We start from the raw sequence: 24,953 nt of genomic DNA, 5'->3' as shown, positions 1-24,953 counted from the left end.
ATATATTTCTGTTATCATTACTTTTGGAAATTCAATATATTCTATTCTTCTTCTGGAAATGTCTAGTGGATACTGCTTGTCAAATATTCTGAGATATGCCAAAGTAAAGAAATAAAACTATTTAACCTAATATTTCTCTAAAATATTTGAAAATTGAACTTGTATTCAGTTAATAATTTTTGTTAATTCACAGAACTCATGATTCATCAGTGTAAAAACATAAAATTAATCTGGTCTCTTAATTGGTCAGGTCTGCCACTTATGGATCCACTTCAGTTCACCAATAACTCTCTTAAATTGTGTCCCAGAACAGGGACATCCCTGGTGGTGCAGTGGTTAAGACTCGACACTCCCAATGCAGGGGGCCCAGGATTGATCCCTGGTCAAAGAACTAGATCCCACATGCATGCCACAACTAAGAGCTCACACACCACAACTAAGGAGACAGCAAACTGCAACTAAGGATCCCGCCTGCCACAACTAAGACCTGGCACAACCAAATAAATAAATAAATAAATAAATAAAAATATTTTTTAAAAAATTGTGTCCCAGAACAATATATAGTTTTCCACAAGTGGTCTTTTTTCCCCCAAGTTCAAAAAAATACCCTTAAAGAATAAACTGAAGTGCTATCTTACACCACACAAAAAAATTAACTCAAAATGGATTAGACTTGAATGTAAGATCTGAAACCATAAAACTCCTAGAAGAAAACATAGGTGGTAATCTCCTTGACTTAGGTCTCAGCAATGATATTTTGGATTTGACACCAAAAGCTAAGGCAATAAAAGCAAAAATAAACAAGCAGCACTACATCAAACTAATAAGCTCCTGCACAACAAAGGAAATCGTCAATGAAATGAAAAGGCAACCTACTGAATAGGAGAAAATATTTGCAAGTCATACATCTGATAAAGTGTTAACATTCAAAATATATAAAGAATTCACACAACTCAATAGCAAAAGAAAATTCTGATTAACAAATGGGCAGAGTTCCTGAATAGACATTTTTGCAAAGAAGTCATACAGATAGCCAACATGTGTGTGAAAGATCTGCAACATCACTAATCATCAGGGAAATAAAAAACAAAACCACAGTGAGAGAACTTTCCTCTCGGTCCAATCTTCCCGCTAAGGCAACAAATGAGCTGTTGACTGGAGTGGTGAGCAGCCTTGCTGAGCATCAGAAAAGTGACCTAATAGAGCCAACGAGCAAGGACTAGAAAGTGAATTATAACAGGAGAAAATCAGACTTCTATGCAGAGGATGCTTGATGCATTTTTAGAAGCCTAAGGTTGTCACCCAGAATTTAATGAGAAACCAGCAATGAATGGATGGGTCAAACGTAATGCAAAATAGCTGAACCTGAATGTTTTACAAAGCTGTGTGGCTGACAGGGTCTTGGTGCTCCAGGCAGGGGTCAGGTCTGTGCCTCTGAGGTGGGAGAGCTGAGTTCAGGACTTTGGTCCACCAGAGACCTCCTGGCTCCATGTAATATCAAATGCCGAAAGCTCTCCCAGAGATCTTCACCTCAATGTTAAGACCCAGCTCCACTAAACAACCAGCAAGCTACAGTGCTGGACACCCTATGCCAAACAACTAGCAAAACAGGAACACAACCACACCCATTAGCAGAGAGGCTGTCTAAAATCATAATAAGTTCACAGAAAACCCAAAACACATGACTGGACACAGTCCTGCCCACCAGAAAGACAAGGTCCAGCCTCATCCACCAAAACACAGGCACTAGTCCCCTCCACCAGGAAGCCTACACAACCCACTGAAAAAACCTTATCCACTGGGGGCAGACACCAAAAACAACGGGAACTATGAACTGGCAGCCTGTGAAAAGGAGACCACAAACATAGTAAGTTAAGGAAAATGAGAAGACAGAGAAACACACAGTAGATGAAGGAGCAAGGTAAAAACCCACCAGACAAAACAAATGAAGAGGAAACTGGCAGTCTACTTGAAAAAGAATTCAGAGTAATGATAGTAAAGATGATCCAAAATCTTGGAAATAAAACAGAGAAAATACAACAAAAGTTTAACAAGGATCTAGAAGAACTAAAGAGCAAACACACAATGATCAACAACACAATAAATGAAATAAAAATTCTCTAGAATGAATCAATAGCAGACTAACTGAGGCAGAAGAATGGATAAGTGACCTGGAAGATAAAATAGTGGAAATAACTACCGCAAAGCAGAATAAAGAAAAAGGAATGAAAAGAATTGCGGACAGTCTCAGAGACATCTGGGACAACATTAAATGCACAAACATTCGAATTATAGGGGTCCCAGAAAAAGAAGAGAAAAAGAAAGGGTCTGAGAAAATATTTGAAGAGATTACAATTGAAAATTCCCTAACATGGGAAAGGAAATAGTCAAGTTCAGGAAGTGCAGAGAGTCCCATACAGGATAAATCCAAGGAGAAACATGCCAAGACACATATTAACCAAACTACCGAAAATTATATACAAAGAAAAAATATTAAAAGCAGTGAGGGAAAAGCAACAAATAACATACAAGGGAATCCTTACAAGGTTAACAGCTGATCATTCAGCTGAAGTTCTGCAAGCCAGAAGGGAGTGGCAGGACATATTTAAAGTGATGAAAGGGAAAAACCTACAACCAAGATTACTCTACCCACCAAGGATCTCATTCAGATTCGACAGAGAAATCAAAACCTTTACAGACAAGAAAAAGCTAAGAGAATTCAGCACCACCAAAACAGCTTTACAACAAATGCTAAAGGAAATCTTCTAGGAAGGAAAAACAAGAGAAGGAAAAGACCTACAATAACAAACACAAAACCATTAAGAAAATGGTAATAGGAGCATACATATCAATAATTACCATTAATGTAAATGAATTAAATGCTCCAACCAACAGACACAGACTGGCTGAATCTATACAAAAACAAGACCTGTATATATGCTGTCTACAAGAGACCCACTTCAGACCTAGGGACACATACAGACTGAAAGTGAGGGGATGGAAAAAGATATTCCAGGCAAATGGAAATCAAAAGAAAGCTGGAGTAGCAATTCTCATATCAGACAAAATAAACTTTAAAATAAAGACTATTACAAGAGACAAAGAAGGACAGTACATAATGATCAAGGGATCAATCCAAGAAGATACAACAATTGTAAATATTTCTGCACCCAACATAGGAGCACCTCAATACATAAGGCAAATGCTAAAAGCCATAAAAGAGGAAATCGACAGTAACACAATCATAGTAGGGGACCTCAACACCCCACTTTCACCAATGGACAGATCATCCAAAATGAAAATAAATAAGGAAACACAAGCTTTAAATGATACATTAAACAAGATGGACTTAATTGATATTTATAGGACATTCTATCCAAAAACTACAGAATCCACTTTCTTCTCAAGTGCTCATGCAACATTCTCCAGGATAGATCATATCTTGGGTCACAAATCAAGCCTTGGTAAATTTATGGAAATTGAAATTGTATCAAGTATCTTTTCTGACCACAATGCTATGAGACTAGATATCAATTACAGGAAAAAAATCTGTAAAAAATACAAACACATGGATGCTACACATTACACTACTAAATACCCAAGAGATCACTGAAGAAATCAAAAAGGAAATCCAAAAATACCTAGAAACAAATGACAATGAAAACACGACGATCCAAAACCTATGGGATTCACCAATAGCAGTTCTAAGAGGGAAGTTTATAACAATACAATGCTACCTCAAGAAACAAGAAACGTCTCAAATAAACAACCTAAACTTACACCTAAAGCAATTAGAGAAAGAAGAATTAAACAAACCTAAGTTAGCAGAAGGAAAGAAATCATAAAGATCAGATCAGAAATAAATGCAAAAGAAATGAAGGAAACAATAGCAAAGATCAATAAAACTAAAAGCTGGTTTTTTTTAGAAGAGAAACAAAATTGATAAACTACTACCCAGACTCATCAAGAAAAAAAGGGAGAAGACGCAAATCAATAGAATTAGAAATGAAAAAGGAGAAGTAACAACTGACACTGCAGAAATAAAAAGGATCATGAGAGATTACTACAAGCAACTGTATGCTAATAAAATCGACAACCTGGAAGAAATGGACAAATTCTTAGAAAAGCACACACTTCCAAGACTGAACCAGGAAGAAATAGAAAATATAAACAGACCAATCACAAGCTCTGAAATTGAGACTGTGATTTAAAATCTTCCAACAAACAAAAGCCCAGGACCAGATGGCTTCACAGGCAAATTCTATCAAACATTTAGAGAAGATCTAACACCTATCCTTATCAAACTCTTCCAAAGTAGAGCAGAGGGAGGAACACTACCAAACTCATTTTACAAAGCCAGCATCACCCTGATACGAAAAGCAGACAAAGATGTCACAAAGAAAAAAAACTACAGGCCAATACCACTGATGAACAAAGATGCAAAAATCCTCAACAAAATACTAGCAAACAGGATCCAACAGCACATTAAAACAATCATACACTAGGATCAAGTGGGGTTTATCCCAGGAATGCAAGGATTCTTCAATATATGCAAATCAATCAACGTGATAAACCATATTAACAAACTGAAGGAGAAAAACCATATGATCATCTCAATAGATGCAGAAAAAGCCTGTGACAACATTCAACACCCATTTATGATAAAAACCCTCCAGAAAGTAGGCATAGAGGGAACTTACCTCAACATAATAAAGACCATATATGACAAACCCACAGCCAACATCATTCTGAATGGTGAAACACTGAAACCATTTCCACTAAGATCTGGAACAAGACAAGGTTGCCCCCTCTCACCATTATTATTCAACATAGTTTTGGAAGTTTTAGCCACAGTAATCAGAGAAGAAAAAGAAATAAAAGGAATACAAATTGGAAAAGAAGAAGTGAAACTGTCACTGTTTCCAGATCACATGATAGTATACATAGAGAATCCTAAAGACACTACCAGAAAACTACTAGAACTAATCAATGAATTTGGTAAAGTAGAAGGATACAAAATTAATGCACAGAATTCTCTTGCATTCCTATACACGAATGATGAAAAATCTGAAAGAGAAATTAAGGAAACACTCCAATTTACCATTGCAACAAAAAGAATAAAATAGCTAGGAATAAACTTACCTAAGGAGACAAAAGACCTGTATGCAGAAATCTATGACACTGATGAAATAAATTAAAGATGATACAAACAGATGGAAATATATACCATGTTCTTGGATTGGATGAATCAACATTGTGAAAATGACTATACCACCCAAAGCAATCTACAGATTCAGTGCGATCCCTATCAAACTACCAATGGCATTTTTCACAGAACTAGAACAGAAAATGTCACAATTTGTATGGAAACACAAAAGACCCTGAATAGCCAGAGCAATCTTGAGAGAGAAAAACAGAGCTGGAGGAATCAGGTGCCCAGACTTCAGACTATACTATAAAACTACAGTAATCAAGACAGTATGGTACTGGCACAAAAACAGAAATATAGATCAATGGAAACAGGATAGAAAGCCCAGAGATAAACCCACACATATATGGTCACCTTATCTTTGATAAAGGAGGCAAGAGTATACAATGCAGAAAAGACAGCCTCTACAGTAAGTGGTGCTGGACAGCTATATGTAAAAGAATGAAATTAGGACACTCCCTAACACCATACAGAAAAATAAACTTAAAATGGATTAAATACCTAAATGTAAGGCCAGACACTATAAAACTCTTAGAGGAAAACATAGGCAGAAAACTCTGTCACATAAATCACAACAAGATCCTTTTTGACCCACCTCCTAGAGAAATGGAAATAAAAACAAAAAGAAACAAATGGGACCTAATGAAACTTAAAAGCTTTTGCACAGCAAAGGAAACCATAAACAAGACAAAAAGACAACCCTCAGAATGGGAGAAAATATTTGCAAACGAAGAACTGACAAAGGATTAATCTCCAAAATATACAAGCAGCTCATGCAGCTCAATATCAAAAAGCAAACAACCCAATCCAAAAAATGGGCAGAAGATCTAAATAGACATTTCTCCAAAGAAGATATACAGATTGCCAACAAACACATGAAAGGATGCTCAACATCACTAATAATTAGAGAAATGCAAATCCAAACTACAATTATGTATCACCTCATACTGGTCAGAATGGCCATCATCAAAAAATCTACAAACAATAAATGCTGGAGAGGGTGTGTAGAAGAGGGAACCCTCTTGCAGTGTGGGTGGGAGGGTAAATTGATATAGCCACTATGGAGAACAGTATGGAGGTGCCTTAAAAAAGTAAAAATAGAACTACCATATGACACAGCAATCCCACTACTGGGTGTATACCCTGAGATAACCATAATTCAAAAAGAGTCATGCACCACAATGTTCATTACAGCTGTATTTACAATAGCCAGGGCATGGAAGTAACCTAAGTGTCCAACGACAGATGAATGGATAAAGAAGATGTGGCAGATATATACAATGGAATATTACTCAGCCATAAAAAGAAATGAAATTGAGTTATTTGTAGTGAGGTGGATGGACCTAGAGTCTGTCATACAGAGTGAAGTATGTCAGAAAGAGAAAGCAAATACTGTATGCTAACACATATATATGGAATCTAAAAAAAAAGAAAAGAAAATGGTTCTGAGGAACCTAGGGGCAGGACAGGAATAAAGACATAGACATAGACATAGAGAATGGACTTGAGGATATGGGGAGGGGGAAGGGTAAGCTGGGATGAAGTGAGAGAGTGGCATGGACATAAATACACTACCAAATGTCAAACAGATAGCCAGTGGGAAGCAACCGCATAGCACAGAGAGATCAGCTCGGTGCTTTGTGTCCACCTAGAGGGGTGGCATAGGGAGGGTGGGAGGGAGACACAAGAGGGAGGGGATATGGGGATATACGTATGCATATAGCTGATTCACTTTGTTAATACAGCAGCAACTAATTCAACAATGTAAAGCAATTATACTCCAATAAAGATGTTAAAAAATAATAAAAGTACTCATCATGAGAAAAAAATTTGTACCTACATATGGTGATGAATGTTAAATGGACTTACTGTGATGATCATTTTGCAATATATGCAAATATCAAATCATTATGGTTTACACCTTAAATTAATGTTATATAAATTATATATCAATAAAAGTAATTTTAAAAACTTAAAAGAATGCCATTTTTCTAATTCTGTGTAATTCCTTTATAATAACGTAATATTTCATAACTTTTCGCCAGCTTCTTAACATCACTGGGTCCCATGGCGCTTGTAATCTACTATACCCTTCATCTTATTGATGAACTAGAATTAGGCTCTGTCTCCTCAACAATCTGTGTGTACAAGACTCTGTTATTTATTCGTGCTAAATTTCACCTTTCAAATTTTGTCCCATTTTTATGATTTTTGAAATTTTTTCACATGGTATTGTGCCATTCACTCCATTCCTGGTCCTCTTGGATTTGTGTTTTCCTCCTATCTGTTAGACATGTCTTCCATGATTTTGCCCACGTTTTATGAAATGCTGAATATAACAGACTACAACACAAAGACTTGTAACCAGTATCTACAACCCTCCCTCGAAATTGAAATTAGTCCAGGTCTCAATACTCTTGGGGTATAGTTGTTTAACTAGCAATAAAAGCACGTTTGTCATATAGCACTGACTATTGTCCATAAGGATATTTATAAGAATCATAAAATGTCTCTCTATAAAATACCCACACATTTTACTATCTTTTGCCCCCAACCACCCACTTCACCACAATGTCTCTGGTCAAGGTAACAACCAAGCTCTACGTAGCTAAAAGAATACTTAATTTTCTGTCCTCTTCTTACCTGACTCAGCAACATGTGACAGGGTTGATCACTCTCACTTCTTTGATTCACTTTCTTTACTTGCCTTATAGGCACACATTGTTCTGATTTTTTCCTATGAAACTTGGAAGTTCATCATGGTCTCGTTTTTATGGGAAAAAAATCTGAAAAAGAATGGATATATGGTTCCTTCTACTTCCACTCTTAAAATCAGAGTGAACTAGGGCTCAGTCTCTGAACATTTTATCCACCCTACCTACCCCTGTTGGTATTACCCAGGCTAATGGCTTCAGATTCTTTCTATACATTAATAATTCCAGAAAGTATTTGTTCTTTTCACACCTCTACTCAAACTTCAGATTCATATTTCCAACTACCAACTCAATATCTCCACTTCAATATTTAACAGGCATCTCAAATAGAATATTTAAACCAATCCTCCTCTCCTCTCCTGTTCCTCCCACAGTATTCTGTATTTCAGTTAACAGTAAATCCATCCTCCTAGTTGCTTGTGCAAGAAGTACTGATATATCACCTCTGATTCCTTTCTTTGTCTTATACCTTATGCCCAACATGAAGCACATTTTCTCAGCCCTACCTTCAAAATAAATCCAGAGTCTCACCACTTCTCAACATCTCCATTAGACTATCACTGAGCAAGTCACTGCATTCTCTTGCCTGAAACATTTCCATCTACTAATTGGCCTTCGTACTCCAATCTTCACTCCCCTAGTGATTATTCACAATGCAATAGCTGAATGACCCTGGTAAAATCTAAGAAGAATCATGTTGCTCATCTGCTAAAGTTATCCAATAGTTTCCATCTCACAGTAGAAGCCAGTCATTATAACGGTTGGCATGATCCCACATGATTTTGCTCCAAAATTATTTCTCTGACCTTATCTCCCGTAATTCTGTCTCTGAAACCTTCTTTCCCAGGCACAGTGTTCTCATACTATCTTTTAAGTATGACAAGCATACCCAACGAGTTGTTGAAACCTGGTCTTCCCTTAGCCTAGAATGCTCACTTCCTTCAGGTCTTTGCTGAAATATCACTTTCACAGTGAAGCTTCCTCTGACTACCCTATTTAAAATTGTACTTTAGCCGCTACTCCTGCCCAAGCACCTTTATCTGCTTTTCCCTATTTATTTTCCTCAGTAGTGTTTATCATTATCTGGCATAGCATTATATCACTTGTCTATTTTGGTTTTTGTCTGCATGACTCAATTAGAATTAAATTATATTATGGCATTATTTCTAGTTTTGATTATTATTATATCAACAACAGTTAGATTACTGCCTAGCACATGGCTCTTAATATATACTTGTTAAATGAGAAAGAAAATAAAGTGAATAAAGGAAAAATAAAATACTTTTGTTTTTGTACTATTTGTTTTTAGTATACCTGTTAGAGTTACTAATGATTGTCTTTTCATCTTCATTAAACACTCTGCTTAAAATTTTGTCTATAAATATGCTTTTAAATCAGTAATACCTATATTAAATATTGCTCCTTTTATAAAAGTAGAGATGCTTGTTTTAACTTCTCTTCCAGTCTGCCTAATTTCTCAAGGACGATTGATGTCATGAGGTCTTCTTTAGGAAATTTTAATATTCTATGGTAAGATTCTTGTAAATGTGAAGATTTAAACTTATTTGAAGTGGCAAGGAAATAATTTTCTCTGTATGTTCCAAAATTCTTATCCATGTTGGTTCTATAATTTCCACTTTGAAGAACTTTCTCCTTAATAGGGAAAACAAAACAAAATCAGATTTAAGTAACACTACTTTATTATTATTGTTGTTGTTGTTATTAGATCATCTGCCTAGCAGTATGCAGAAGCAAAAAAAAATCTTTTGATTTTCCCAATAAATGGGATATTTAAAAGGCATTAACTTAATCTCTGTTCATTTTTGATCCATAGCTATTGTCTTACTCTTTATGTATGTATGGTACTTGAACAATTACTCTGAATGTTTTCCTCATTCAGTTTATATTGGATTGTCTAAAGGACTACATTTTTCTGCCTCATTGGAATCTTTTATAATGGTAGCTTTACTCATGTGATGCTACAACTTTTATAATTTCCTACCCTGAAGTACAAGTTATTTTTTATTTAAATGGTGAAGTCTGCTTTCCCTTAGTTCAAGACAGTAAGTATATCCTGTGAACATTTCCATTGCTGATAATACAAGATAGTCATTTCCATGCCATCAATTCATATCAATCTATCCTTGTTAGTCAAAATTAAGTGCCCAGTAGAGGTTCTCTATTTTAACCTTCTGAGAGATTAAACTATCACCAAGAGAATTATAAATATTAACCAGGTGCTGTCTTTTTCATAATAAGACTTCTAGTGAATTCCCATAATTACTCTGTCTTGGCGCTACATCAACTTTGTAATCTGTTTTAGGAAACAGTCATCCACATTACTTTTCCTTTTATGTGCCAGGCCATTTATCATCTATTTTTATAAGAAATATTCCATTTATTTCACTTTTTTTGAATTCACTCAATGTTTACCAATGTTCTTTTATAATCACTTTTATGGAGTTCCACACAAGTATAGAATTTCTTGCAATTTGATGTCTTGCTTCCATTTTTCTATTCCTTTTAGATAAGCTAGGCTTTTTCACTGCCATACTCCCGTCAAAATTTCCATCCCACAAGTTTCTGGTGATATCTAGGAAATTATGTTGTTTCTTTATGTTAAAGTTTTCAATTCACTTTATTCTCTCTCTCTCTCTTCTCTCTTCATCTCTCCCTCACCAGCATCAAAGATGTCCTTTCCTACTGTTTGCAAGTGTTAGGAACTTAACCTTTCAACTTCATTTTCCTCATCTGTACAGAGGAATGATAATACTGATCTCAAAATATCAATACATTTGTGAAGATTAAATGAGATAATGAGGGCCTAGTGCTCAACCTATCTTGGTGCACAGTAGGCCTTCAGTAAGTACAGCTCTCATTCCTGTGAAGCCAAGGCTGTATAAGCCATCCTTCTCATCTTCTAGTGGTAAAGGAGTTTGCATCATCATACACACAGTGGTGATGACTGATTACCTCTATTTTTGTTTAATTTGACTTTCTCTGAAACCCATGCTTATGGGGAATGTGCAGCCACACAAATTTTCTTTCTTTTAAGAATATAAAATAATAAACTTAACTGGAGGGTCATTGAGAAATATAGATATAAGAAATGCAAATTCTGTGGGTCAGAAAACATTTTGGATGAATGTTTAAAATCATTTGCAAAATTATAGGAATGGTGATTATATTCATCATCATTCATGGTATTTTATAAATACCTAGTAAAATTGAACAAAATACACTGAATACTTTTAAGATTTTTCTCAATAAATATCATGTAAAATTTTTGACATTTCCAAAGCTTTACGTCTCCAGTTATACATATGTTGGCTGAACACAGGTTTCTGAGTAGGAGAATAAAGAAAACTTAATATTTTAACCCCAATAATATTTGAAAGTTTGACCAATATATACAAAATATTACTCTGAGTATACTTTATTTTTTTTATTTTGCATTATCAAATACTAATGATAGTTTATATATGTTTTCTTATACAAAAATTAAACATTGTTAATTTTAGATGTTGGTGATTCTTACAATTACAAAATTCTCTTGACATAGAAGTGTGTGAAATGAAGTTAATTCAATCTTCCACAGAAACCCAGCCATACAATCTGCATAAGACTATTTTGCATTGAGGAGTAGTTTTCAATCTGAATTAGTCAGAAAATTTCTTGCCATCTCTTATTTCCTATGAAAATATAGTTTATATTGGTTGAAACATTATATTGATTGAAAGGCTAGTCGACAGTGAACCATACGAACAATTTTTAACACATAATTTTCTTTCACTGACCTTTTATTATTACCTGATAAATAAAACCAAATATGCATTCATTCATTCATTCGTTCACTCGTCCAACGAACACCTAGAAGATAGAGTATTATGTTTCATTTAATTTTCTTTGCAATATTAATGATCTGCCTAACTTTTTTCTATTTTTTATAACATTATGTGAGAACTCATTCAAAAATATCTTTAACACGTTTCCCTCTACCTTTCTATCAAACTACTTTAAATTTGTCCAATTATTTTTGCAAATTAAAATAAATCCTTAAAATGCTTGTATTTCAATATTGGCAATTCAGTTCATATTTCTATATTGGTCACATTTTGCATTGGTACCACTATTTTAAATCTTATAATAATCAGACCACTTTAAATACATCATTTTGTAGGTAGTGACAATTTGTTTTATTTATCCAGAAGAGGGGCTTTAACACCTGTTAGTTCAAGTGAGCTGACATATTTAAGGCCTCTTTCACTCCATTTAATGGTTGCATCTGACTGGAGCAAGAATGATGGCAAAGATCTTGACCTTGAAACAGTGGTTGAATTAAAGGATTCAAGTGGATGATAGAAGCTGTGGCTGGGTTGAAGTGAGGGCCAAACAATGTGGGGATAAATGCTGCAGGGGGCAGGGGCTGAAGTGTTATGTGAGATGGGTGGCAGGGAGTAGCAGTGACCAGGTGCAGGGGATGACCCGCTAAGAAAGTGGGGTGTGCAGGGATGATGGTTGGAGTCAGAGGTGAAAATGTGAATGTATTAAAATGTGGCTGGGAAAGAGGATGCAGATGAGCTATAGGGAGGTGACTGCTATGGGCATTTATGGAAGCAGAAACAAAATGCTGCAGGAACGTGTGGTGGATGGTGGTGATAGAAGCCTGCTGGTGACCTGGAACTGTCTGTACAGCGGAGGCTGGAGAGAAGGCAGTGGGCCCTGCAGCAGGCACAACTCGAAGATGCTTTGATAGGAGCTGTTTCTGCATATGCTGCTGGGCTTGTAGCTGTAGGAGCTTATATTTATCTATTTCATCAGGAGAAAATGTTATGGGCTGTTGAATTAATGGGGGAGAGAGAGATTTATGACACACTTCTAAGTCATCTGCTACTTTGTCATGCTTCTGCATAGTTCTGTCATAGTAAGAGTTTATATTCCCCTCTACCTGATTCATATGCATGCTTACATCCTGTAAGTCTAGATTTATTTGGTCCTCTTTGGTCTCTGTTGAATCAGTAACACCAATATATCTATTAGATGAGAAAGCACCAGGGAAATCTTTTGGTACTGGGTCACAGCTTTGAATAAAAGGTTGGACTTCACTAATTAATGATTTTGATTGTTCTTTTGTTGTTGGATACTTTTTCATGTTTGGTAACTGAGACTCTGCTACTACGTGAATTATACCTTTAGAAAGATGATCGTCACAATCAGTGTCTACTAAAACAGTAAAATCATTTGTCTGGGAATTTTTGACTTTGTCTTTGTCAATAGTTCTTTGCATTGCACTGCCTTTATCCTTTCTTCTTCTACTTGTGTTCTGTATTTTTTCAGACAAAGGCAATGCAGGTCTGTTACAGCCTGGTGGTGTAAATTGCACTGTGCATTGGATTTGTGAAGGAGCCTCTGCTTCATTTTTACAGCTGTTTGAAGAGACCTCAAAATGAGTTGATTGTTCCTGACATTTCTTGGCTTGTACTCTTTCTAAAAGACTTTTGGCTGTCAGGGGAGTCCTCTCTCCTTCTACAGTGTTCAACTCTGTGGTTTCTGAAGGGCTACTTGAACAGTTCTTTAGAGGACAGCTGATATTCCCAGAGTTACATTGCATGGGTTTTACTTTTTCCAGATCACAAATATGAGGGCTGTCCAAAGACTGTTGACTTCTTTCACTTTGATTTAAGTAATACATTTTCTCTCTTGAGTAAGAGCCCAATCTGCTGTGCTGAGGTCCCTGGCAATTAGGTGGGTTTTCACTGTTTCCAGCACAAGAAAACCGTGAGCTAGAATCACAATGGGTGATTCTCTTGGATTTTGGCCCTGAAAATTGTTGATTTTTGCCCAGTTTATATTTTTCTCTGCAGTGGCCATAACCATGCTTTGAATATTTTTCATTTTTAACTGATTCCCACAACTTGCAGCCCCTGTCACTCTGGCTTGCAGACTGTGGGCAATCACTCTTTGCTAGCTCATCAGATAAGAAGAGACAGCTGTGCTTGCGGCGTTTCCGTTTGTGCCTTTCGACTGAGTTGTGTTCTCTTTTACAAAAGTAGAGCAAATTACCTCTACCATGACCACTGGACTTATGCTTTGAACAAGTACTTCTCAAGCTGGATGTACTGCCAGGGGATGTGTTTGAAGGGCTAGAACATGTATTCAGAGACACCTTTGGAGAACTTCTCTTGTAACTTGCTTTTCCACATCCAGAAACCCTGCTGGTCATCCTGATGTGGTTACTATTCAAAATTACACTGAAGTCCTTCCCATGGTCACTGCGGCCCCTTACTGTGTAAGGACTAGAATTCCAGGTGAATTTATTCCCATCTTCAAAATCCAAATGAGGATCACAGGAAATCAGTTTATGTTTTTTAGTCCTAGAGATATAAGGAGAGAAAGATAGGCCCTCATTTGCATCACTTAGAATTACCCTCTGGCAGCTTTGCCAATGGGCCCTTGAAGGTTCTTTAAGTTCATTATCACTATTATTATTCTTTCTTACACAGTTCTTTAGAGAGATATCAAGGTAAGCAGGCACTTCAGGATTTTTCATTTCCAAATCGCTTGCACTAAAATTATGTTCACTCGCGCTGGGCTCAGAATTGTTGTAGCCCAAATTATATTTTCTCTGGAAATTTTCCCAATCTGGATTAGCTATCATCATCTTTGGTTTCAGAGACTGATTATCTTCTTGGATCAGTTTTTGTTGGTCTTTAATTAAACCTGAGACTTGGTTTTCCATTGTAGTCTTCATTTCTGAGGGCCCTTTCAGCAATTCTGTTTTTAAGTCCTCTGGATCATGGCTATCCTTTGTGTTTCGAGAAAGCTTAAAATCAAAATATAATGGGTTGCATCCATAAGAGATACAGGGCTCTGTTTTTGTAAAGAGAAGCAGTTCCGTAGGCCATTGGAGAGTGGTACGGCCGTCCTTGCTTTGTACGTGGAGATAAGGCAGTGGTTTGGACTTCACATCACGGGGATATGCCTCTCTTACAAGACTTTGTACATTTCTGTTAACTCTTTCTATTTTATCTAATGATTTTTCTTTCTCCTCCTTTCTGGAGTTGGGATTCAGATGAACTGTACTGCTTTGTTCACTTGGCTCTATTGATGGAAGCTCAGCCAAACATTCAAATATCCTGGCATCACTGTGCTTGTAAATGTTTGGTGGGCTGGAGGAAACATTTGCTTGGCATGAGTGATTATTGAGGTTTTCTGAAGTGTTCTTCAGTGTATCTCTAGTTTCCTTTGCTCTGCTGGAAGGAGTAAAATCCACATCTGAAAGATGAATGTTAGATTTACTGAATGAAGCATGAATGCCAATCGAATCTTCTAGTGTTTCATCAACAGAGTCATTTTTGTCTTGCAAAATTTCAGAACTTATGGAGAAGGTATTGTGTAAAATACTTTCCAGATGGCTTGATAAGATGTTTCTATCTTTTTCCTTAGTGAGGTGTGTATCTTCATTTGCAAACCTGCAGCACATGCATTTCTCTGCGGTTTGTTTTGTTTTATAGATGGGTGACTTGTTACAATCGTGGGTTTCTTCTGTGTTCTCACTGAAAACTGATGCTGAAGATTCTAATTTTAGATGCACTTTTTTGGAAAAAGAAAATGACACTCCTGTCCTGTGATTTGCATTGCTAAGATTTGAGGATGTTTGTGGTACCTGATTTCCAAACAAACGTCTGTCCGTTTGTAACTGGTGTTGATTTGGTGTGGTGGACCGCTGTTTATCGGAAATGCTTCTGGAGAGATTCTTTCCTTTAAGGAGAAGAGCATTCTTCATGCACGATACCTTTCTGCCACTCTTAACTGGGAAAATTCCTTGCTGGAGTTGCTTTTCTATAGCTACCCTGGGGGCTTTGTATGCTGGTCCATTTCCAGAAACACTGTAAATAGAATAAATATTTAAATGATTAAGACATCAGATTTGAAATCTTACCTATATGTGAACATTTTATAGTGTTTGATGATGGGTTCTGATACTATTTATGAACTATGTCTATTGTAATGTAACAATTTCACTATGCTTATATAACTCAGTATATCTATGTTTTATAGTGGCAATTTCTAAAATGCATCTCTTAAGTGGATTCTTTTGAAATTAGCAAAAAGCAATAGCAGATGAATATCTTATGCTAGTGCTGCAAAAGAAAATAAACTATCGCATTTACATCACATTATGTCCTCCAGAACCTACTAATTCTTTGGAATGCAGATTTAACATTATTTTGCAAAGAGTTCTCCAATCAGTGCCTTCACCTAAATAGAAAATAAAATGGAATTAAAAGTCACTTCCAAAGCATAAACTTATCTCTTTTATTTGCTTTTTTTGTTTAAAGTTCTAGCATTCTATAATTTTTGTTTCCTCAGTCTTAAAATTCTTTCATGTTTGTTTCCTTTTGAAACAGGATGCTTAGTTCTTTCTTTATGATTTGCCATTAATTTGATCAATTATAAGAAAGTAATACACATTTACATGCCATCTCAATATCTTCAATTAGTCTGAAACCCTTTTTTTAGCTTCTTACTCACCAAAATATTTTTCTTCTATCTTTTTTTTGCATATATGTTTTATCTTTTAACAGATTTTTAAAGATTATTCATTCTATTGAGCTTAATTCAGTCAGAAAACTGGAAAGACCCATGCATACAAGAGATGAAACTCTTCAGATTAAAATTGCCTCTAATGTTCTATCTGTGAAACCCCTACGACAAAACAAATCTTATTGGAGGGAAAGCAATACAAATCACATCATTTTGAGTTGGCTTTCTTTTCCTTTTTCTTGCTTTGAGCTGGCTTGCTTTGAGCTGCTTTGCTTGTTTGCTTTGAGTTGGCTTTCTTTTCCTTTTTTTTTCACATTCTTGGATGTGTTTTGTTGGCCTTTTTCTATTTTCAAAGTTTACTTCACTTTTATGCAGTCATTTATTGCTTGAGTAAACAGTACTAAAACAACTGATATCTTTTCCATATGTAGCTTAAATTCTAATGGGCAGGAGTCCTTTCCTAGCCCTCCATCTGAGAAATTCTTTCTTATTGCCTTTACTTAACTATTCAGCCAACTGTCGTAGAACTCTGGTGTCACATTCCTTTTGTCCACCAAATTTCATGTACATTGCTTCACTGTCTTTGTATGTTTACTATTACAGAGACATATTTAACTAGCCTCCTTTTATTCATACTGAAACAGATCTGCTCATGTATTTATATGGTTTTGTAAATTTTCCTTTTTATTTATATATAATGTATTTTGTTATATTTATTACATACAACAAATTATGTATATATATATATACACATAATATACCAGGCCATAGTTACAAATTGATTTCTTTTGGTTAATTTTTGCCAGTATTTCTGGGCACTTTCAATTCAATTTTCTTCAGTTCAGATACATTTTCTTCTCTGATGTCTCTGATTATTTCTTCTTCCCTCTCTTAGTTTCTTATCCTGGACTTTATAAGTTAAGTTTATTTGCTCTCATGAATATATCTTTTGGTCTTACTACTTATATTAGTAGTCTAGTATGTTTAGTCTTTTGTTCTAGTTCAGAAAAAAAAATTTTGTTTTTAATTTCTGTTTTATGGATTCAATATTTTACAGTGTCCAATCTGTTGTTCACTATACCCATACAAATTTTAATTTACAAACAATAATTTTAGCCACCAGTCCTTAATAATTTCAGATTGTCCTCTCTCCATGAACTAATAATGCCTGTAGCATTAGAGCTGTAGTGTTCCTTTGAATCTTGTGGAAAACTAATTTCAGAAAAAATTTTAAAGTGTCTGCTCCTTACAGTAACTATTTCATAATGAAAGCTTTTCTCTTAATCATCGCATTAATCTTCTTTTTTGAATCATTTTTTACATTCTTTAGAGAGGGTGTTTAGGCATATCTAATATGAGAAATGGAAATACTCTAAGATGGTATACAGGTTACTGGATATTTCTTTCAAACATAAAGAGAAATAGGAAGCATAGAGGTTTACTATAGTTATTGGTCTTCTGAAAAGGTGCCTGTAGCCTGGGGATAGAAGGATGAGGTTTAGAAACATCTGCAGCACTGAATTTTGCCTCAGTGCCAAAAAGATTCTTTTCCATATTTTCCATGACTTTGGAGTAAGTAGGAGTAATACATCTGTATTAAGTTACCTTCTCTAGGAACTTCAATCTGATATTATCTGCACTACACTTAGCAAAAATTATTTCAAAAGTCTGGTGTATGTATATCATCACTCTACCCTTTCTGATTCCATTATGATGCAGATATTTGACTATTTTTATATTCCATTTTTTCCCTTAATAATATAATATTTTTGCGTATTATTCTGGCACTGTTTTGTGCATTTTCTTGCTTTGATTTATGTTAGTCTAAACATTCTTTCCTGTATTGTTGTTTCCTTTACCATTTATCTTTCTAATATGTGTAAGCTTCTTCCTTTTATATTCTTTCAAATATTTTTAAACCTCTTTGCTCTTATTGTTTTTGTATTACATTTTGCTCTCTTTGTCCTTATTCTTGTTCTCACCTTACAGTTCAATATACACTTATGATTATATTTTTTCACAAGTTTAACATTTTATCCTCATTATTAATATTTTATACCTCTTTTTATGTTTTAAACTTTTATCTCATTGCTTTGTAAACTTTAATTTCCCCTATCTTAATTTTTTTTTTTTTTTGCCACACCGCAAGGCATGTGGGATCTTAGTTCCCTGACCAGGGATCAAACCCGAGCCCCCTGCATTGGAAGTGAAAAGTCTTAACCACTGGACTGCCAGGGAAGGCCCTACCCCTATTTTAAATCTAATTTACTTTTATTATTTTTTAAAATCCTAGTTTTCTATCTTTGTGGTATTTAAAATTCTATTATTTTAATTCAAGTTTATGCCTTATGACATCATAAAGTTAAAGGTTTAATCTTCATAGTCATACCCTCATTTATGATTTCACTGTCTCCTCTAGAACATTTAGTTTATTTCTGCATTTTTTTACATAATTATTTTTATTTATAATTTTAAAATGACATTAGTTAGCCCTTTAGTTCTTATTAATGGATTGTCCACTCCAATAGTTCCCCTCAACTTTCAGTTCTTGGTAACTCAGCATATGCACAATTTAATTCTCTCCTGTTCAAGAAGTACACTTTCTAAACAGGAAACAAAGCACATCAAAATAACAAGATTTCTTTAAGTGATGTAATTTCCTAATGTCCCACATTATCCAGCTCTTATGTAAAGAACTTTATATTCTCAGAATCAATGGTCCTACAATTTTTAAAATTTGAAAAAATGTCCATATCAAAGTGCACTATACTTAGACTTACACATAGTAGAAGTTTACAAACAGAGTGAATCTCTCTCCTCCCCCAATAAAAGAACTAGTTTTGCTGAGGAACCATGTTGGGTTGATCTACCCAAGAGCTGACCAAGGTTGACTGCCCTTTTCAAGATCCATTAACAGTTTTCTGCCACCATTTTTTTCATCAGTCTGATTCAAATATTCTTACTACCAGCAAATTCACCTCTCTTCTCCAGAGGGCCATGGAAGAACCTTCTTGTTATCTGTAGCATCTTACTCAGAAGCCCTCATTATGAGAATAAAGGACAAAGGTTTTCCAAGGGAGAAGTAACCCGGGTGATTTTTTTTTCACTTGTCAATTCAGCTGCCAAAGTGAAAATATTTAATAATGCTATTAAGTGACTTCCCTTAGGCCATGAGTTTACTTAATCAGAGAGAACAATTGCCTGGAGGGCAGATGGAGGGTAATAGAAAATGAACGAAATAATTTGCCTAGTTCCAAGTTATGTATCTGGAAAGCTGAATACCCATCATTTCCCTAACAATATGATCAGATTGGGTCCTAGAGAGCCTACCTACTCTATAGAGGATATGGCTAGGTTTGTGTCTGTTTAATTGATAAGATTTTTAAAGGGCAGCTCAACCCCAGTAGAGTATATCTTTTAATTTCTTTTACTTTGGAAGACACTTCATGGGTAGATCTACAAACTTAGAACTTCTAAATGAAAGCATCATCACCATAAAGGCTCCTCTGATCTTTTGTCTGTTTCTTCCAAAGGAAAATACAGAATGAGTAAGGAGAAATGTCAAAGTGTGACAACTTGCAGAGTAACAGAAGAACCAAAATTACATTAAGGCTACTCAGATTTTCTGTTGTGTGGCCTTAAAGAACCTATCTAAAGGGTGTATCTCTATAGTGAGGCTTGTCTTAGTTTTTCAGTTTTTTTGTACCTCATAATTAATCAGCTGGAAATTAACATCTTCCCTCAGTTTTCTCCTGCATGCCACCTAATAACCATTAGACTTTTCCTTCTAAGTCCTGTTTTGACAAGGGCTGTCTGAGATCTTATTGACAATGTGTTTGAATAACATATTTTAAGATCCTCATTGTGTTGGCAAGTAAAAAGTTTGGTACCAGGTATGTGTCCTGTTTCTATGATCGTATGCTCCCTAAGAGCATGCATTTTTGTATTAACCTCACCTCTGGACACATGGTCTTCCAACCTTTATTTTTTCTTTATACCAAATTTCTCACTTATTTTTAATATGATTATCTTTTCTTGTATTTTTATAAGCAAATTCAATTACTCTAAGACAGTGGTGCAAATACATGAATATTTGAAGGCTGAATACTGTGTCTTTACTCATAATTGATCCTAAAAAATAAATATTTTCTTAAAAGTAAATATGAGGTCTAATATTTTATGCTAATATAATTGAGTTGTTCACTCCCAAGCTTATTGTATATCGTTTTTCTTTTTCTTTATTAATAAATTTATTTATTTATTTATTTATGGCTACATTGGGCCTTCGTTGCTGCATGTGGGCTTTCTCTAGTTGTGGTGAGCAGGGACTACTCTTCGTTGTGGTGTGCAGGCTTCTCATTGCGGTGGCTCTCTTGTTGCAGAGCATGGGCTCTAGGTGAATGGGCTTCAGTAGTTGTGGCACGCAGTCTCAGTAGTTGTGGCTCATGGGCTCTAGAGCACAGGCTCAGTAGTTGTGGCACACGGGCTTAGTTACTTTGCGGCATGTGGGATCTTCCTGGACCAGGGCTCGAATCCGTGTCCCCTGCATTGGCAGGCGGATTCTTAACCACTGCACCACCAGGGAAGACCTGTATATTGTTTTTCATTTAAACAATAGGAGTTTAAATTCTGGCACAGAGCTATAAGTGTTACAATTCACCAGGATGCTGTCAACTACATTAATTAGCTACATTAGTGTTCTAAATTATGATTCATATGAACACAAATCACAATCTGCAAATGTAATTGAGTTCCAGGTAACAATCTCCTCACTTCAAAACATTCAGCAGTTCTAAGCTCATGTAAAACTTCTATTTTTCAGCTACAAGAATGTATTAGTATAATGCTTGTTATAATTATCAACTTAAATGGCACTATGTGGTAAATTTAACTGCATTAATTACATCTTGTTTGTCATCCAGACAATGATAGTGCCATTTATTCTAGTTTCAGGTGTGTGCAGAAGAATGAACAGAAGATTTAGTTCCTCCCCAAAAAGATGCATTGCTATTTATCGTTTTCAAAATTAATATTACAAAACTCAAAATAATTAGAAAGAGATATATAGATCCATATAAATCACTTGGATAGAATAAATGCTAGTATATTAGAATCATTCTTGGATCATTTCATTAAAGAATACATTAACAATATTGGGAAAGAAAAAACCCAGATGTCAAAGTCATTAATTTATAGACTTTTAACTATTAGGAACACTTGCCTTCAGATATATCTGTTGATTTATTATAATTTGTTTACGTTGTTATAGTGAACCAGGTAAATTTATCACTGAAATTTCCCCAGAAGTTGAAGAGAGTTTTGAACTATCTTAGGCACCTTTAATTCTTACCATTCAGACTGTTGCCTTAACTCAGCCAGCTGATGAAGTCGCTTAAGTGCTTTTTCTTGTTTCTTTTCATCTTTCCATGACTTGGAAGCTACATTTCTAGCAAATTCACGTTGCTTTAATTCTTTCAGTCTCTGTGGACAAAAGAAGACAAACAGAAAGGACACTATGAATAAGTAATATATCTTTTTCCATCCAAAAGTTTACTTTTTAAACTTTGTCCTGGGTATAAAGGTGAATTTTTGGATAGGGAGACAAAAAGCACCTTCTCCATCAATTCTATTCTCTGCTCCAAGATAAATTTAGTTGTCAACTGGGTTATTTATCAAAGCTTGTCACAGTCACTGCAGAAATGTGTTGCAAAGTTGGACCCCAGTCCTGACAAGGACCACCCTGGGTATGTATTTGCAATCATCTGTGTGCCTGTGAAAACATAAATGGGGAAAATGTGCAATATATAAATGTGTATAAAGGGAGAGGAAGTTATGGGATGCACTTTCCTCCATGCACTGTCCCCAGCCCTCTCACTTATAAAACATATTTACTCTCATTCCTGAAAATTGGTGTGATTAAATACACTGGGTGAAATGAGCTTGTTTCAGTAAAGAACATCTGTTATTGTGAAAAGATTTAGTTCAAAGCTCTAAATGCAATTCTTAACTCATTTTTTTTCTGGTGGAGATATTTATCCAATTCAAATTTCTATATTGTATCCAGGCGGAAAAAAATGGGTCAGGGGTTTAAACTCAGGATAGAGGCTTGGCCTTGCTTGATTTAAATTTAGTTACTACTTCTTTTAATTAATCTTTTCTCTAAAACAATTGGCTTACATGATTGGATGTTACTCATTACCTGTTCAGATTTCTACTTCAGAATCTGTCACTAAGCTCACCTAATGATATTGAACAAATTGAGAAACAGCCACAATCAAATGAGCATCTTGAAGTTTGGGTCTTAATCCTGATTTAAGAGTATGTTTGAAGATTATCCTTTCTTAACCCATATAAAGTGACTTGAAACTACCTGAAATGTGTGTCCATTTAATCTGCTTTTATTTCCCAAATCAAGTATAAAAACATGTTTTCCAGGAATGGCAAAAACTACATAGCTATCAAGTGAGATAATAACGTTGTAGTAGACTATTTCCCACCCCCCACACCCCATAGAACAAGTGCCAAGACCTTTAACAATCATTAGATTCCTTCTTGAAAGGGAACATACTCAGGGGAGATGATAGCCAAATAACTGCTTCCAGGCTAAGTATTTAAGGAAGGAGGCAGAGTATTCTTTCAAAGAGAGAATATTCTGAGCACAAAGAACAAGCGTTTCACAGAACTAGAAACAGCCACAGGGAGAAGAGTAGAGTCAACCTGAACTCGGTTTTTGACAAAAGCTTCAGAGCCTTTTAAAAACCAGGAGATTTCAAAAAATAAAATTATGGCCCATGTGTTATCAGAAAAAAAAAAAAAAAAGGATCAACAATTCTCTAGAGCTGATAACAGCACAAGGTCTAAACCTTAAAGGATAGCCTTGGTCAGAAGACAGAAAGGCTTATAAAAAATTCGTATTTCTACTACTCTTCTACTCACATTTCCTCAGCCCCCATGTGCAGAATAATCTAGTTCTTGGGGTTAAGGCTTATCTTATGAGCAAAGACCTTTTGGAAATCATACAACATAATTTAGGAGCCCACAGAGAATACAGTTCAACTGCATCAAAGAAAGACCATGGTTACTTTGGTAAAGAGGAGAGGGATTTTTTTTTTTAACTCTCAGTTACTTCTGAACATAAAATACAATATATTTATTTAATATTTGATATTACTAGTATATAAAACCTGAACCACCTAGGAGAGGAAGCTGATTCATTTACTCACAATATCTGATACTTGAATCTCATTATTGGAATCTTGTTTGAAACTTCCAGGTATACCTGTTTCTTTCATTAGCCTTTCAGATTCCAATACTGTACTCCTATATCTGAGTTACAGAAATGATTGAGAATTTGGTCTCATTCATCCAACAGCAAATACTGTTAACTCCTACTATGTACTAGGGATATAGAAATGTACAAATCAACTATTTTTCCCTCAAGGGAGACAGACAAATGAACAGATACTTTTATAAGATAGTATTGAGCTTCTTAACAGGAGTGGACACAAGATGGATGCTTTGGAAGCACACAGGAAAAGTTAAGATAGATTGGGGAGTGGGATGGAGAACTGCTGTGTTGAGGAAGTCAGCAAAGTTAAAATACTTTTAAGGAACACAGAAAACTGGAAGACCTCTAGCCACAGTCTTGGCTTGGCCCATGCTGAGTGCTCAAGACTATGCAAAGGAATCCCCCCAGAGATCTGCAGAGGGAGCCCTTCAAAATTTCAGCATACTGATGGGTAGTGCATGTGTGTGAGGCAACTATTCCAGGCCAAGAAAGAACCACCTGCAATAACTAAAGGAAACAATGCCTAGCATTCATATAGAACAGGAATAGTGCCTGTTCTTACCAACAAAATTAGAAAAGCTCTTGGGACACTGAGTAGAGAATTCAGGGAGCCTTGCTTCACTAGAGAATAATTAGCCATAGATTGAGCACTATTTTACATTTGCCTAACAAATGATTTTCATCATTTTATCAAGAAATAAAAGTATAAATCTGATTACAACTAACATAACTGCATTTCAGAACCAAATTCAAGAATATTTATAAAAATACAAAAATCCACAAACAAGGGAAAATTAATGACATCCAACATACAATCAAAGATTTTTAGACATGCAAAGAAGTGACAAAACACAGCCAAAAATGAGGAAGTCAACCAACTAAAACCAATACAGAATTGACACAGATGATAGAATTGGCAGAACAGTGCATTAAGACAGTTATAACTGTATACCAGATATTCAAAAAGTAGAAAAGACACAGTGGACAATTGTGTGATTGGAGTCTCTGAAGAAAGGGGAGGGAATATTTGAAAATATAATGGGTGAAAATATTCCAAATTTCCTGAAAACTATAAATCCACAGATTCCCACCCTCACACTCCAAAACCTCAAGCACAAGTAACATGAAGACAACTACACCAAGGCTCAACATAATCACATTTTTCAAAACCAGGAAAAAAGTGAAAAATGTTAAA

The 24,953-nt window shown here is 35.4% G+C and overlaps 1 protein-coding gene across 1 annotated transcript in view; it reads right to left on the bottom strand.

Annotated features, from left to right (window-relative positions):
- Positions 1 to 12,151: 12,151 nt before the first annotated feature.
- Positions 12,152 to 24,953, bottom strand: part of ZNF804B (zinc finger protein 804B) — a 524,148-nt gene continuing 511,346 nt past the window's right edge. The window contains exons 3-4 of the mRNA XM_036863687.1: positions 21,821 to 21,951; positions 12,152 to 15,812 (exon numbers count right to left, since the gene is read on the bottom strand). Of these exons, the coding sequence (XP_036719582.1) occupies positions 12,152 to 15,812; positions 21,821 to 21,951 (3,792 nt within the window). The remainder of the gene's footprint in view (positions 15,813 to 21,820; positions 21,952 to 24,953) is intronic.

Source organism: Balaenoptera musculus, chromosome 9 (genome assembly GCF_009873245.2).
Source record: "Balaenoptera musculus isolate JJ_BM4_2016_0621 chromosome 9, mBalMus1.pri.v3, whole genome shotgun sequence".
Taxonomy (NCBI): Eukaryota; Metazoa; Chordata; class Mammalia; order Artiodactyla; family Balaenopteridae; genus Balaenoptera; species Balaenoptera musculus.
This window is presented reverse-complemented; position numbering and strand designations above follow the sequence as displayed.